General features: G+C 44.7%; 1 protein-coding gene and 1 long non-coding RNA gene across 3 annotated transcripts in view; both read right to left on the bottom strand.

Annotated features, from left to right (window-relative positions):
- The window catches only part of LOC117874952 (microtubule cross-linking factor 1-like), a 67,233-nt gene extending 57,287 nt beyond the window's left edge, over positions 1-9,946 (bottom strand). The window contains exons 1-3 of one of the 2 annotated variants that reach the window (XM_034765717.1): positions 9,691-9,946; positions 8,777-9,001; positions 4,887-5,045 (exon numbers count right to left, since the gene is read on the bottom strand). In XM_034765717.1, coding sequence (XP_034621608.1) covers positions 4,887-5,045; positions 8,777-9,001; positions 9,691-9,891 — 585 coding nt within the window. In that variant the 5' untranslated portion in view covers positions 9,892-9,946. The remainder of the gene's footprint in view (positions 1-4,886; positions 5,046-8,776; positions 9,002-9,690) is intronic. The other variant, XM_034765716.1, reaches the window with a different exon arrangement.
- Positions 9,947-10,338: 392 nt separating this feature from the next.
- On the bottom strand, positions 10,339-13,403 carry LOC117874954. Its single transcript, XR_004645133.1, has 3 exons — positions 13,175-13,403; positions 12,440-12,549; positions 10,339-10,620 (listed from the first exon to the last, which is right to left on the bottom strand). It is a non-coding gene; the product is annotated as an uncharacterized LOC117874954 (long non-coding RNA).
- Between the last annotated feature and the right edge of the window lie 2,855 nt (positions 13,404-16,258).

Here is a 16,258-nt window from a genome sequence, read left to right as displayed (position 1 = left end):
ATCTAATTCATGCTTGGGAGCAAGGATTTGAAATATTGCAGGGAGGGCCTTTGTATCAGGAATGTGCCTTTTAGCTGTTTCTGTGGAAATCTGTCCAAATTTGGCCAAATTCTAATAATGCTCTCAAAAACTGCAGTTCTCACACGCTCAGTAGAAACTTCTTAGAGTTTAGCAGCTAAACTCTCTGAAGATCCCATGTGTGCTGAGCATGTGCCATCCCCTCATAGCTCCTAATGCTGACCAGATTGTACATAAACCATCCCCACAGCATGGTTACAGGGACAAAGCCTGAATTTCCCTGTACATTTGCTGCTGTTGACTGGTCCAGATCAAAGTGGGGCTAGGCACCGGAACTGAGAACAGGGAACATTTCTTCCCTGTGCTCTCAGTAACACTCGCCTGCTGGCACACAGGGAGCATGGGGGAGAAAGCCACCTGACTTGAATGCAGAGGGAATGAGAGCTGGAGTAGATAGGAGGGAAGGGAGTAGACTGGGAAAAGGAGCCTGGTGAGACTGGGACTTGGTGGCAAGGGCAGGGAAAAGAAACTGTGACTGGGAGTTGTAAGAAGGACAGGGATTAGGAGCCGGGATGGAGACTGGGACATGTTGGGCAAGGAGCCTGGGGCTAGGACTCAGGAGAGGGGAGGTGGAGAAACTGGTATTGACTAAGCAAGGAGACTGTGACCTGGGGGAAGGGGAAGCTGGGATTGGGTGCTAGTGAGATAAACAGGGAGCAGAGGAGACTGGGCGCCAGGTGGGGTGGAGAACACTGAGGTCGGACTAGGAACTGCAGGGAATGGGGGAGCCTGAGACTAGGGACCAGTAGGAGGAAATGGGGGCAAGGGAGGTGAATCTGACAAAGACCCCAGGTGCAGGGTAGAACTGCGACTAGCTGGGCAAAAGAACTGGTACAATTAGGCAAGGAGGGTGGAGAGTGGGACAAGAAGCCAGGGAGACAGACTGGATGAGGAGTCCAGGGAGGGAGACGGAGCCAGCACGACAGGGGGAGCAGAACAAGGACAGAGAGGAACAGGGAGATAACTGGGGACTGGGAGACAGGAAGGAAGTAGATCAGATGACGAGTCAAGAGGGGACATCTGGAACTGGTTGGGCAAGGAGACTGTGAACAAGGAGTTGTGGAGGGAGACATATACTGTCTGTCAAGGAGATTGGGTGTGTCCAGGGAGAGACTGGGGGAGGGGAAACTGGGACTTGGATGCGGAATGCCAAGGGGGAGATTAGGACTGCTGGGCATGGGGACTAGAACTGGATCAGCCTGTCCCTGTCTGAATCCGCCTCACCATTCCCCTGTCTCCGGTGGGGAAGGAGGGGGAGACACTGAAAGCACAGTAGAGACAATCTCTCCCTGCTCCCAGTTCTGGTGCCACAGTAGCCCCAGCAGCCAAGAGGCATGATTACAGGGAAAGTTCTGCTCAGCCCTAGAAATCTGGGCTGGACCACATTCAGTCACTCTATGCGGATGATGTATGCACAATCCAGTTGACACAAAGGATCTGTGAGGGATTGGAGCACACTCGCTGTGAATGGAAACATCTGAGAATTTAGCTGCCAAACTCTAACAAATCTTTACCGAGCATGTGTGAGCTGAAATTTTTCAATGGCTTATACCTCAGCCAAATTTGGATGGATTTTCAAGGGGATGACAAAGGCCACATTTCAAGTCCTTGTTCCAAAGCATGAAGGTGCCAGATCTTGCCAGATCTTAAACAGTTGTAAAACATTTTTTTAACATGGCAAAATATATTTTTCCTTAATTTCATTCTTAGAAACAGATGAACCATTTTCATGAAATTTTTAATAACAACATTTAGCCTTATGAAGACCCTCAGTGTGGAAAATGTCAGCACTAACCATTAAAGTTGGACAAAACTATAAGCAATAAGAAAACAGATATAACCGGAAATGTTAAGCAAGCGTACCTACAGACGTCATTACCAGAAACACATATAGTACAAATATGTGAATGGAGTAATCCCATTTCACCCATAATTATTTCCATTAATAAGTTAATATTTACATGAATTAATGTATTCAAACATATGAAATACTAAATATTATGGGCTAATGTAATACTATTTCTATTACATTAGCATCTAAAGGCTTCAGCTGAGACCAGGACCCCATTGTTCTAGGCACTGTACAAACACATAATAAGAAATAATCTCCATCCCAAAGACTTTGTAACCTAAATAGACCAAGGGTTGGAGGGGAAACAGAGAGGTGAAGTGACTTGCCTAGCCTTACCCAGAAGGTCAGTGTCAAAGCCAGACACAGAAGCCAGCTTTCCTGACTCCCAGTCCAGGGCCCTACCCACTGAACTACATGGCCTCTAGACTTTGTTTTCATGCAGTGCATAATAGAAGATGATCCACAGTTGCACCACTCCACCTCAGAAAGGCACAACGCCTCCCAGGGCTTCACCTTTGCACTGGAGAAGTGATTTCTGAAACCCATTTATGGGGTTTAGCATTCTCCCCCCAACCACCAGCCTACTCCACACCTATTCTATTTCTCCCAACAGGAAGCATGTAGGGCACAACACCTATACATCCAAGTGCTTGGCTGCAACTGAATTCGACACTAATGTGGATGCACAAGATGGGGGAATCCTTACTTTCTACTACACCTCTGAGAAACTACATAAAGGCTACACAAAATGTAGCCCTAAGTAATTAATTACTCATTATTATTATGCCTCTGTCAGCTTTAAATAATAATATAATTGCTGACCGTGATAACTGCCCTACCTCTAATATATATTTAATATCAAGTTGCATATCTAATGATGAACTGAAGTGCTTAAAAAATCTAATAAATATGCTAGAGAACCCAAATGAATTACAGAACCTGTATATCTAGCATCATATGTTCCCTGCAATAAAAATATTACTATTAATGATAATTATTAATAATGGGGCACAGATATAAGCAATTAGTAGTAATTTGCTACAAAGAAAGGCTGAAGCCCCACTGTGCACATGAAAAACCTGCATTGTGCACTGCAGCTTAACTGGCCTGCTTCCATCTGTAGTGGTAAGGTTGCTAAGCAAAGAATCTGCACGGTGCATTAAATAGGGCATCATCAGGCTGCAGGTGGGAGCAGTCAGTGGAAAACACAGTTCTATCACATGCTATCCCAAAACAGCTCCCTAAATTCTGATGTCAAACTGATTGCAAGCTGTTGCGGACATGAGCAACATTAATGTCCACTCATCAGGCAACACACCATGGTTCCTTCTATTTTCAACAGTTCGAAAGGCAGAATAGATCCAGGAGTTAGGAGGAGATCATAGAAGCTAATGATGACAAAGGCCAATTATTAAGTTCATTCCCCTGCATGTACAAGATGTAGCTCCCTAATAGATGATGTATGAGATATTAAACTGATACCACATTTGATCTTAATTCAAAGACCAAGAAGAAGCAGGTTGTGAGGTAGAAGCTAACAATGGCATAACCTTCAGCACTGGACTGGGGCAAAAGAGTCAGAAGTAGGGCTGAACCCTGAACAGCAACCCAGGGAGTCTGAATGGACTGGAACTGGGGAAGGTTTGGAGCAAGGCTGAGTCTAGCAACAAGTACTAAAGGTAACTACACAGTCTCATACAGCAGATGGGTCTGGCAGCTGAGAGCAGTGGTGTTTTACAGTGAAGACTAGAACAAAACCAGAAGAGGAAGAGAGTCTCAAGCATGGAAGATGGAGCAGGCTCTGATTTTCATGTTCTTGGCAAACCAGTTACTAGCTGGAAAAGCAATGGAAAGAAGTTTGTGGGGATGTGGCAATGGACACCACTTTATTCTCTTTTGACAAGTGTATCAACACCTGCAAAGAAAAGATAGGTATTGTGTACATGAAACCACTATTAAATTAAACAAAACAAATTCTAAAAATAATAGAACTTACCCTACAACGTTGAAAATCTCCTGCCTTTCTTAGCTACTTAAATACATTTCTTCAGTCTCTAACAAGATCAGACTAGCAACTGGACTTTCAGTTGGGAAGTCTCACTAAAATGGCAACCAATGGCATTCACTGAATGGATATACTGAAATGGTGAGTTATTTCTTAAATCTGTTTGGAATATTCATTTTTAGTCCAAACACTTTTTCTTGTTAATGCTTGCTTTGTTACCTTTCAATCTGCTGCGCTATGTATTGCTCTTGCAGACTTTTCTGTTTATTTTATTAAGAAAAATCGGGGTGCTCTTGAACCTAGGGGCTGGGGAAGAGGATAAAGAGCATTTTCTTCAGCCTAGCACATGTGAACAAGTCAGGTACAATACAGACCTAACATTTCATTGAGCACTAGGCTGAAAGAACAGCTAGTGCACCCATCAGCATTCCAAAACGCAAAGGGAACATAGCTAGGATGGGAACATGGCCAGGACCTAGCTCCTCTGCATGCCTGCTAGCATCTGACAGCAGTTGCTGGGGGAGCACATACTCCAGCTTACAAAAGTAGGTGTGCAGGACACCATTCAGCACATTTATACTAAAACTCCCTATAGCATTCCTCAGGCATCTGCCTTGCATAGGCAGAATGAGAGCCCCACGGCTTAGCTATGACAGCTCCACAATCCCACAGCTTCAGAAAAAAGTAAGACAACAGTTGTCTTTGTCTTTTGTATGTCTTTAAAATGATATTTGCAGCCCATTTAATTCCTCCAATTTGTTTACAACTTCTCAATAATCAAGCTATTCAACCTGACCATTTGCCACCTTTAGTTCTGCACCCTCAGAACTCCCATATAACTGCAACAAGTATATGGAATATTAGTTATTTCAGCAATGGTAATTTCAGAACTTCAGGTTGAAATAAAAACAGTTCACGTATTTTGAAGCATCACCAGTAAATAACACTAACCTCCTTCACTTTTTCCAGTTCATTCTGTAGAGCCTGTTTAGTAATCTCAACTTCTATAAGCTGCTGTCTTAGCTTTTCATTTTCATCTTCTGTTGTAGCTCGTTTTTCTTCCACATTTTCTAACTCATGATGAAGTCTTACTGAGACATCTTTTGCAACCTAAATGAAATGGTGTTTGCAAAAATAAATAATTAAATAAATGAAAAATATGTATTTTTGCAGTACTGTTTGAATTACCACTTATGACTTTTTTCAGTAGAAGGGGTGTAGAAAAGATGTGCGGAAGCCAGAGTCAACCAGTGGGATTCTGGCTACGTAAGAACTCAGCCTAACTTTCATTGAAGTTCAGAAAGAAGATTCTTTCCATTGACTTCAGTGGAAGTTGGATTAGGCCCTAAACAAATATACCTCTACCCCGATATAATGCTGTCCTCGGGAGCCAAAAAATCTTACCGCGTTATAGGTGAAACCGTGTTTTATCGAACTTGCTTTGATTCGCCAGAGTGCACAGCTCCTCCCCCGCCGGAGCACTGCTTTACCGCGTTATATCCGAATTCACGTTAGATCGGGTTGCGTTATATAGGGGTAGAGGTGTACTCCATCTCTGGACTCCCGGGTGTGCACAATGAAGCAGTAACTCCACCATCCTTGGAAACTGTAGCAGAAAGGGACTGAATTCTGCATTGATAGTTCTCCCAACTCCTTCACTCACCGCTCCCTTTCCTACTGCACCCAGGCATGTCCCTTTCAGACAGTTAATGCCCATGGAAGCACTGACTAACAGCAAGGTCTACCCTCTCCAGCCATATGAAGCACAAACGAGGGGACAGCTCCTCACTTCCTCCCCCGTTTAGGCATGCAAGGTTGGTCACAATCTGGTCTTTATTATTGCTAATTACTTTAATTTTAAAAATAAGATAAGCCTTAGATTTTTGACCAGACACCTGTGTCTAACACTAAAATTCAGTATAACATTTTTAAAGTGCATAGAAGCATTCATGGTTTTTGTTTTCAATTTTGAAATGCACAGACACAGGAGGAAGGTTTAAGGAAATGTACCAGGACCCAATCCCTTTTTTCACTTATGTAAATCACAATTATGCCATACAGAACATTATATTATAACTTTATGGCACTTTTAAAACAGTACTAACATATATCAAATATTTAGGTAAACAACAACAGCTATGATGACTTCGATACAATCATTTTGAAAGATCTGACATGTTAATTTCTTTAAAAATTGAAGACACAGTTGATCTTTCTTTGGTGTTTGCATTACCTAAGTCTGAGCTCAGAGTTCTATCTTTTTATGGCCAATACAATATTTGTTACATGTTTTTAATACTCTGTTATATTTCATGTACACACCCATACACAGAACTCTAAAGAAAAAATATTGCATAGAAAGCAATGGAGAAGAATTTTATCTATCAAAAACAGTTGCAGCTAGTATCATAGAATATCAGAGTTGGAAGGGACCTCAAGAGGTCATCTAGTCCAACCCCCTGCTCAAAGCAAGACCAATTCCTAACTCCCTAAATGGCCCCCTTAAGGACTGAACTTACAACCCTGGGTTTAGCAAGCCAATGCTCAAACCACTGAGTTATCCCTCCCCCGTCATGCTCGCATGACAGGAAACACAACTGTGTGTGAAGTACTGATACAATAGGTTGCAGCATTCACTCAATGACTTCCCCATCCCTACGCCCCACTCCTTACTTACACACCCACACACCCACCCACCCCTTGGAGGGGGAGGGGCCATCTTTGCTGAATTCCTAGCAGATCCTAGGCTAAGGGACTGCAGGATAGGGTGAAAATCACATCAAGTCAAAGGACTAGATCCTGGCCTCCTTTCCCCCACTTTTGTGCTTAATTGATCAGTTGGGTAGTCCTTCAACATAGGGGATTCCACAGATAGCATCTGTTACCCGCCCTCTAAGCCCTGGCATGGCAGGAAAGTCAGATATATGGCCTAGATTCTGCAACCCTGAGGCTGAATAGCACTTCATTGCCTTTTTTGACAAGATTACCTATTTGGCTGACAAAGATAACTATACGACATAACGTATTTAGACTTCTGTAAGGTTTTTGACATAGTCATGCAAAATATTCTGATTAAAAATCATCATCCAATGGGGTCATTTCTAGTGGGATCCTACAGGGATCTGTTTTTGTCCCAGTGCTATTCTATGTCTTTATCACACATCCTGAAGAAAGCATAAAATCAATTGCTGGTAAAGTTTGTAGATGACACAAAAATTGATGAAGTGGCAAATAATAATAAGAGCAGGTCAGTTCTATGGAGCAATCTGGATCACATGGTAAGCTATGCTCACTTGACCAACATGCATTTTAATATAGCTAAATGGAAGATCGAATATCTAGAATATAAGTCACCTTTGTAGGATGAGGAACTTTATTTTAGAAAGAAATAACTCAGAACAGGACTTAGGGGGCATGGTGGATAATCAGCTGAACATAAGCTTGCCATGCAATGCAATGGCTAAGACAGCAAATGTGGTCCTTTAATGTATATGCAGGGGAATATTGAGTTACAGTAGAAATAAGATGTTTTTATCATTGTATATGGCATTACCAACATCACTATTGGAATACGTGTGCAGTTCCAGTGTCCACACTTTTAAAAGGATGTTGACACATTGAAAAGGATTCAGAAAAGAGCTACAAAAATTATTTGAGTTCTGTAAAACCTGCCTTACAGTGACTAAAGCATGTATCTAGTTTATTAAAGAGAAGGTTAATGGTGGGGGAGGAATAGCTTAGTGGTTTGCGCCTTGGCCTCCTAAACCCAGGGTTGTGAGTTCAATCCTTGAGGGGGCCACTTGGGGATTGAGGGCAAAATCAATACTTGGTCCTGCTAGTGAAGGCAGGGGCTGGACTTGATGACCTTTCAAGGTCCCTTCCAGTTCTAGGAGATGTGATATCTCCATAAATAAAGGTGATTTGATCACAGTTGATGAGTACAGTGACAAGATTTCTAACAGTAGAGGTATATAATTCAGCAGTTAAAGGCATAACAAGATGTGGTGAATGGAAACTAAAGGTAGACAAATTCAGACTAGAAATAAAGCACATAGATGAGAAATAAGGCACAAATTTGGCCCAATGAATATTTGAGGGCAATTAACCATTGGAACAACTTACTTATGAATCCAGTGGATCCTCCATCACTTGAAGAGATTGGTTTTCTTTCTAAAATATTTGCTGTAGCTCAGCCAGAAGTTATGGACTTGAGGCAGAAAGCCCTTGGTGAAACTCTATGGCTTGTATTATGCAAGAGGTCAGATAAGATGATCGTAATGGTCCCTTCTGGCCTTAAGATCTATGGCTGAAATCCTGGCTCCCACTAAAGTCAATGGGAGTTTTTCCATTGACTTCAGTGGAGGCATGATTTCACCCTATGAACAACTTACTCATAAAAATAATCTCAGTGAAGCCTAAGTAAATACTCTAATGGTTCCACTGGAGTCAATGGGACTATTCAGTTGGGTTACAAAAACTGGCCCATAGGGTGTAAGCTGTTTTGTTTGTAATGACCTAAAAAGGTCCGAATGTAATCACTCAGGGAAATTACTCAAATTCCTGATGACTTCAACAAGAATTGGCTTCAGTAAAGACTGAATAAAAGACATGTCTGAAGCCCAAAACATGGCCCTTAAAATTCTGCCCCCCAAACCAAAGGGTAAGTCTGGCCTCCTATACCCTGTGCTCCCTGCATAGTCTAGAAGATGTGTGTTTCAAACTGGTATGGAGCAGAATGTCTGAGTCAGAGACTAGGATATGGGAGCACCATTTTGCCTCAGCACTCAGTTCTCTCCTTCTTCATCTACCCACCCACACACCGAGACTAAGTGCTTCTGTACCTTGAGGTCCTGCTCCATGCTGCGCAGGAGCTCTCCATCGATCTCCCCAGTCTGTGCATAGCGGAGCCTCTTGCGCTCAGCCTTGCGGAGCCGGTACTGTAGAATTCGGCAATTCTTGTTGGCTCTCTCCAGTTCATGACGCATTTCCTGCAGCTGACAAGCATCCTCCTCGAAGAAACTGTCCCTCATCTCATCCATCTCAGTCCTCAACTCATCTATCTCATTCTGACACCCAGTCAGGTACAGGAGAACACAAACAGATGAACCAAGAAAATAAATATCAGAGATACACAGATAAAACATAGGGAAATGTGGCTACAATGGAGCTGGAAAACAGGTCTTCTCCCTCCATGCCCATTAAAAAATAAGACAAATGGGAGAAATGGAGGGCAGTAAAAGAGATACTATGAACTAAAACACATTATTGCCCTTGTATTATATTGATATGATTATAAATCCTCCCTCTCATGAGCTAGCAGAAGAAATAGGAAACAAGCAGAAATCTAGCCCATGATGCTTTGTATCTGCTGTGCAGCATTCTGCCCACCCACAGCTGTGAAGCAGCAGAAGGGGTTGGCTAACCAGCTCTCTCCCCTTCTACTCCCTCCCCCCATCACTCCCCAGGAAGGGTGTGGGTGACAGGCCTTGCCCCTTCCCAGCTCAGCTCACAAAGCTCCCCAGAGGAATCTTCTCAGCCCCACCCTCCACCTCTGCCGGGGGGATGCCATGTGCTAGGCCCCTGTCTAGCTCCCCATTTGCCGGTGTGTGTGTGTGAGGGGGTGGGGAAGCCAGGCATTGCCCATTTCCACCCCCACCTGCCCCGAGGCGGGGTTCACACCCTTGTAGCCATCCTCCTCCTCCTCCCTAGGGGAATAAAGGGGGAATCTCGCTCCCACCTCCCATCCCCCGCTCACCTTGAGGGTCTCATTCTCCTCCCGCAGTCTCTCCATCTCCTCCTGCAGCTCCTCTTGCTGGGGCGGACTCGGGCTCCCGCCGCCCCCAGCGCCCTGCTGCAGCCCCTCGGGCCCGGCCGCCGCCATGGGCGAGGGGGAGGAGGCCAGGGGCGCCTCCGCCGGGGCGGCGGCGGTGCTGTGGTTGCCGCCCTTGGTTTGCATCTGGGCCGCGGCCGCCAGCCCCCGCCGCAGGTGGAACTGGATGAGCTCAGTCTGCAGGCATCCCTCCTGCCAGCACCCGCCGCCGCCCGCCGCCCGGCCCTTGCCTGCGCCACAGGAAGATGGAGGGGCCGGGGCCGCCTCCCCACCTCCCCTCTGCGGAGCCCGCCCCGCTTTGCCCCTCCAGTTCCTGGGCGGCGGCTGCAGCGCGGCTGCCCCCTCCCGCTCGCCCGCTCCGCCTCCCCCTCCTCCCGCGGGCGGCGGCTCCTCGCCGGCTGGCTCCGTGGCGGGGGGAGGCGGCTCCGGCGCCCGGGAAGCTGCGGCTGCCCCCGCCGCGTGCGGCTGCGCTTCAGCACCAGCCGCGGGCTGGACAGCTCCCGGCAGCGCCGCGCCCCGCAGCAGCGCGGGCGGCGGCTTGTCCCCCCGGCCCCGGCCGCCTCTCTGCCCCGGCGGCGGCCGCGCCCAGCTGCCTTTGGAGGCGGCCGCGGCGGCTCGCGGGGGGGTGGCGGCGGGGCGGCTGTCCCTGGGGCCTGCCGGAGAGGACGCTCGCTGCTGCTGCTGCTGCTTTCTGCTGCTGCTCCCCTCCGGATGCTGGCGAGGCTCGGAAGCAGCTGCAGCGCCCCCGGCAGGCGGCTGGTTCATCGCTGCTTGCTAGCGCCGGGGAGCCACAGGGTGTATCAGCACAAACCGGGGCATCCTCCTCCGCCTCCTCCCTGGGAGCTGGGGAAAGAGCTGCATAGAGAAGGGAACGGGGGGCAGAGAGAGGCGCACACGCTCAGTGCTCGCACCGGACTGAGCGCGGCACGCCCGCAGCTGGAAACCCAGGCCCGGAGCCCCGCGGGGCAGCACGCGCCCAGCCCCCGCGCTTGGGAGGGAGCTCAGCCCGCGGGGTGTATGTAAATACTGCCCGCTCCCTCCAAGCTATTCGTTAGGGGCCGCGTTGCTGCTGGAGAGGGAAGGCGCCTGGAGGCCAGAAGCTGAGCGCTTTGTTCCAAGCCAACTCCACACAGCTATAAACTCGAGCGCTTGATTTCAATCCCTAGCAAGTTAAAAAATGGTGTTCTTTGCAGTCATCGCAATCTGGGGTGGCCAGCCAAAGTCTGGTCTCCTTTACACCCATGTAAATTCGGAGTAACTTTGTTGAAATCATTTGAGTAACTCTGGTGTAGCTGAGATCAGACCCTGGCTCCTTTATGTCTCTAGGGGAGATTTTTTTCTGCTGATGTCAGAACTCGTGGTTCCCCCTTCAATGAAGAATGGCAAGGGGTACTTGTCTCGTACACATCTTCCTTGCTTTGTCCACCGTTGTTCCGTGTGTATAGTTAGAGATGCTAATGTAGCTCTATGGTGCTAAAAAGCACTCACCAAGCTGTCAAAAAGGACATTGGCAGGAGGGGAGGAGAAGGGAGTATTTTATGCTCTTGGGGGTTGCACACGTGAAAATAAAAACAGATGTTTCTTTAGCTCTAATGGGGATCTCCCAGTAGTACGAAGGATTAGACCATCTAAACGGAGAAATCGTTACTAGCCCCGCCCTTAAACAATGGTGTAGGTTATTGTTATTCATATTACTAAATTAACCTCTGAACCCAGATTTGTAATTAATTTGTTGTCCGGAGGCACTATATCACTAGTTCTTAAGATTCATATGTGAAAGTTTACTTTTCCCTCCGATTTCTTAGTGATTATTACATTTATTCATTATGAGAAGTCTATCTGGCCAATTTTACCCATCTTCATATTTAAAAGGCTAGGAATCAGAGAACACATTTAGACTACTCCAGACTGTTGCTGTGGTTACCAAATTACGCTCAGTTGGCAACTTTTTTCCATATTAGAAAAGTGATAGTTTCCATGGTCACAATCGATTATAAAAAGGGTATTTATTGGGTGCAACCTTACAAAGATATTTCTTAGTATAATCTGAAAATGATCACTGTGATCAACAAAATGTATTTAATAGCCTTTATTCAACTTTTATTTATAGTGATAATTTATGCAAAAGTAAAAACCTTAGGGATCCCAGTAAATTTCTAATTATCTAAAATTAGATGAAGCATTAAACAGTAAAGAGAGAAACCTGAATTTGGCAAGGTCATTCTATATTCAGTACCAATGAGATAACTCTGGAACATACTCTAGGCTATGACACTGCTTATTGCCAGGGATGCACTAATTACTGTTACATGCATTGACATCTACAATAATGATTTTAGTTGAAGTATTGAAAATTAATGTTCAGAAGTACATAACTGGGCAGAAAGTTCCAATATATTAATTGCCAGAAGTGGGGCTATAATCTATTACTTTATAAAAACAATTTATGAAATGTGTTTCTTTACATTTCAGTTGCCTATTGCAGACAGAATTTTAAGCTACTCTTTTTCAGAATTCTCTTATTGAAAAAGCCTCTTTTTTCTTGCAGTCAAAAACTGCATATATAGACGCTGAAAACGGGTGGAATCAACTTGATTTCAGTATCTTATTCATTACTATGACTTTTAGGTGTTGCTAAAAATTAAACCAACAAATCTGTAACCCTACACGCTACCTGGATTTCTTCTTGAAGTTTCACTGCAGCAAAGTCATCAGGCTCAGCAAAGATCTGCCAGGAATATAACTTGAATCCTTCGTGTCCCGAATTCCAGCACCGGCAGGCTTCTATACAAATTAAAGAATCTTTTTAATGCAACAGAAACCCATTTCCAAATAAGAATTCCCCATCTGCACAAACTCTGCAATAGAACCAGCACGCTAGAGGCAAAATCACGTGGCGTCAAAAGAGGTGACAGGACGCGGTTGCGTTTCTGCAGGTTTTCCTGCTGGAAACAGCTGCCAAGGCAAAAAAAAAAAAAAAGGAAGAAAGAAAAAAGAAAACAATCAACCCCCAACAGTAAACCAGAGAGAGGTTCACAGTTTTCACCGGCCAGTGTGGAACTAAATCCCCCGAGACAGAAGCATCCAATAATTCAGAAGGGGCTTCCATTTAGTTTGTTCACTCTCCCAGCACAGATCACGTCCTTCTTATTCTAGTAGGTTTAAATGTGCTGCACACATTGCAAGTGTTTATCAAAGCTTGCGGGTGCTTCTGGCTTTTGTCCCGATTTTAGGATGCAGAAGGAAGAGGGCGTTTTCGCAGGGTTACCCTAAATGATTTACAATGTGTTGAGTTTTAATCGTATTGAACATTATTAAAAAAAAACAACGAAAAAACCTCAACAAACAAACAAACAAAAAAACCCCAACACCAACAATGGCTCTACTGTAAGGCAGTCTCATTACTCACCGCCACTTTGTCTGCTGCCGGGCTGGTAAAATGCATACACACACGAGGTACCAAGCTGTGCCAGAGTATCTCAGAGAAATGCAGCAATATTTGTGAGCTGACCTCACTGGGCCTCGGAGAGGGGGTGGGGGAGGGAGGAAGCAGCAAAGGGAAGAGAAAAGAAAAGAAGAGATTAAACGACAAGAACCACGCCCAGGCCTTGAGGCACAGTTGCAGTTCTCCTTAGCTGTACATGGCAGTATCGGATTACAGGGCAAACAGGAGGATTAGGTTGCAGTAGATGTGGACAATTTTCGTTCAAAATTCATTCCAGGGAAACAATAGATTCTGATCAATTATTTAGTCTTCTTTTTAAGGAAGACTAGCCTGAAGAGACAGTGATGCCAGACGCCTTCAGATGCAGCAGCAGGCTGACAACAACTGGATTTTCCTTTGTTCATTTCCTTGATTTGCATTTCAAGTATAGCAAAATCATAATTACATTTCATTAGCAAACTCCTAATGCAATTGGTAAAGGTAGAGAGACACTGCCAAACTGTTCTCCTCTGCTAGAGATAGTTCCATATGTAATTATTTAATGTACGCTTTGAATAAAAAAGCAAGTATTTCATTGACAAAGTCCTAACATATTTGGTACAAATAGAAACAGTGCCATTCTAATTTACTAAAGATGATTCAAATATTTATTTATTCTTGTGTATATTATGTAGATTTGTCTACATATCCAAGCATTATGTGGCCCATATCACTTTGTATCTGAGTATCTCCCAAGTATATATAAATAAAAACACCTCTTTTTCTTCCTTCTGAGTTTGATTACAATGGGGACATAGGAGCAACAAGAGGGAAATCAGTGGGGGAATCCGCTCAGCACTTTAGATGTCTATACACAAATGCAGGGAGTATGGGGAATAAACAAGAAGAACTGGAAACATTAATACATAAGCTAATTTATGATTTAATTAGCATCAGCGAACATAAGAACTGCCATACTGGGTCAGACCAAAGGTCCATCATGCCCAGTATCCTGTCCTCTGACAGTGGCCAATGGCAGGTACCCCACAGGGAATGAACAGACCGGTTATCATCAAATGATCCATGCCCTGTCACTCAATCCCAGCTTCTGGCAAACAGAGGCTAGGGGATACCATTCCTGCCCATCCTGGCTAATAGCCATTGATGGACCTATCTTCCATGAATCTATCTAGCTCCCTTTTGAACACTGTTATAGTATTGGCCTTCACAACACCCTCTGGCAAGGAGTTCCAGAGGTTGACAGTGTGTTGCATGAAAAAAATACTTTCTTGTGTTTGTTTTAAACCTGCTACCTATTAATTTCATTTGGTACCACTTTGTTCTTGTATTATGAGAAGTAGTAAATAACACTTCCTTATTTACTTTCTCTATACCACTCATGATTTTATAGATCTCTATCATATCCCCCCTTTGTCGCCTCTTTTCCAAGCTGAAAAGTCCCAGTCTTATTAATCTCTCCTCATACAGAAGCCGTTCTATACCCCTAATCATTTTGGTTGCCCTTTTCTGAACCTTTTCCAATTCCAATATATCTTTTTTGAGATGGGGTGGCCACATCTGCACACAGTATTCAAGGTGTGGGAGTACCATGCATTTATATAGAGGCAATATGATATTTTCTATCTGATTATCTATCCCTTTCTTCAGGGTCGGCTCCAGGCACCAGCCTGGCAAGCAGGTGCTTGGGGCGGCCGCTCCGGAGAGGGGCGGCACGTCCAGATATTTGGCGGCAATTTGGCGGACGGTCCCTCACTCCCGCTGGGAGCAAAGGACCTCCCGCCGAATTGCCGCCGCAGATTGCGATCGCGGCTTTTTTTTTTTTTTTTTTTGGCTGCTTGGGACGGCCAAAACCCTGGAGCCGGCCCTGCCTTTCTTGATGATTCCCAACATTCTGTTTGCTTTTTTGACTGCTGCTGCACATTGAGTGATGATTTCAGAGAACTATCCACAATGACTCCAAGATCTCTTTCTTGAGTGGTAACAGCTAATTTAGACCCCATCATTGCATATGTATGGTGAGGATTATGTTTCCCAATGTGCATTATTTTGCATTTATCAATATTAAATTTCATCTGCCGTTTTGTTGCCCAGTCACCCAGTTTTATGAGATCCTTTTGTAGCTCTTCGCAGTCTGCCTGGGACTTAACTATCTTGAGTAATTTTGTATCATCTGCAAATTTGCTACCTCACTTTTTTACCCCTTTTTCCAGATCATTTATGAATATGTTAAATAGGACTGGGCCCAGTACAGATCCCTGGGGGACACTACTATTTACCTCTCTCCATTCTGAAAACTGACCATTTATTCCTACCCTTTGATTCCTATCTTTTAACCAGTTACCAATCCATGAGAGAACCTTCCCTCTTATCCCATGACTGCTTATTTTGCTTAAGAGCCTTTGGTGAGGGACCTTGTCAAAGGCTTTCTGAAAATCTAAATACACTATATCCACTGGATCTCCTTTGTCCACATGCTTGTTGACCCCCCCCAAAGAATTCTAGTAGATTGGTGAGGCATGATTTTCCTTTACAAAAACCATGTTGACTATTTCCCAACAAATTATGTTCATCTATATATCTGACAATTTTGTTCTTTACGATAGTTTCAACCAATTTGCCCAGTACTGAAGTGAGGCTTACTGGCCGGTAGTTGCCAGGGTCATCTCTGGAGCCCTTTTTAAAAATTGGCGTCACATTAGCTATCCTCCAATCATTTGGTACAGAAGCTGATTTAAATGATAGGTTACAGCTGACAGTTATTAGTCCTGCAATTTCACATTTGATCTCCTTCAGAACTCTTGGGTGAATACCATCAGGTCCTGGAGGCTTATTACTGTTTAGTTTATCAATTTGTTCCAAAACCTCTTCTAATGACACCTCAGTTTGGGACAGTTCCTCAGATCTGTCACCCAAAAAGAATGGCTCATGTTTGGGACTCTCCCTCATACAACCACCACTCCCAAGAGAAGGAGATGGGTGGTGGTGATTGGGGACTCCCTCCTCAGGGGGACTGAGTCCTCTATCTGCCGTCCCAACCGGGAAAACCGA

This window comes from Trachemys scripta, chromosome 3 (genome assembly GCF_013100865.1).
Source record: "Trachemys scripta elegans isolate TJP31775 chromosome 3, CAS_Tse_1.0, whole genome shotgun sequence".
Taxonomy (NCBI): Eukaryota; Metazoa; Chordata; order Testudines; family Emydidae; genus Trachemys; species Trachemys scripta.
The sequence above is the reverse complement of the archived record's forward strand: the minus strand, read 5'-3'. Positions and strand labels throughout refer to the sequence as shown.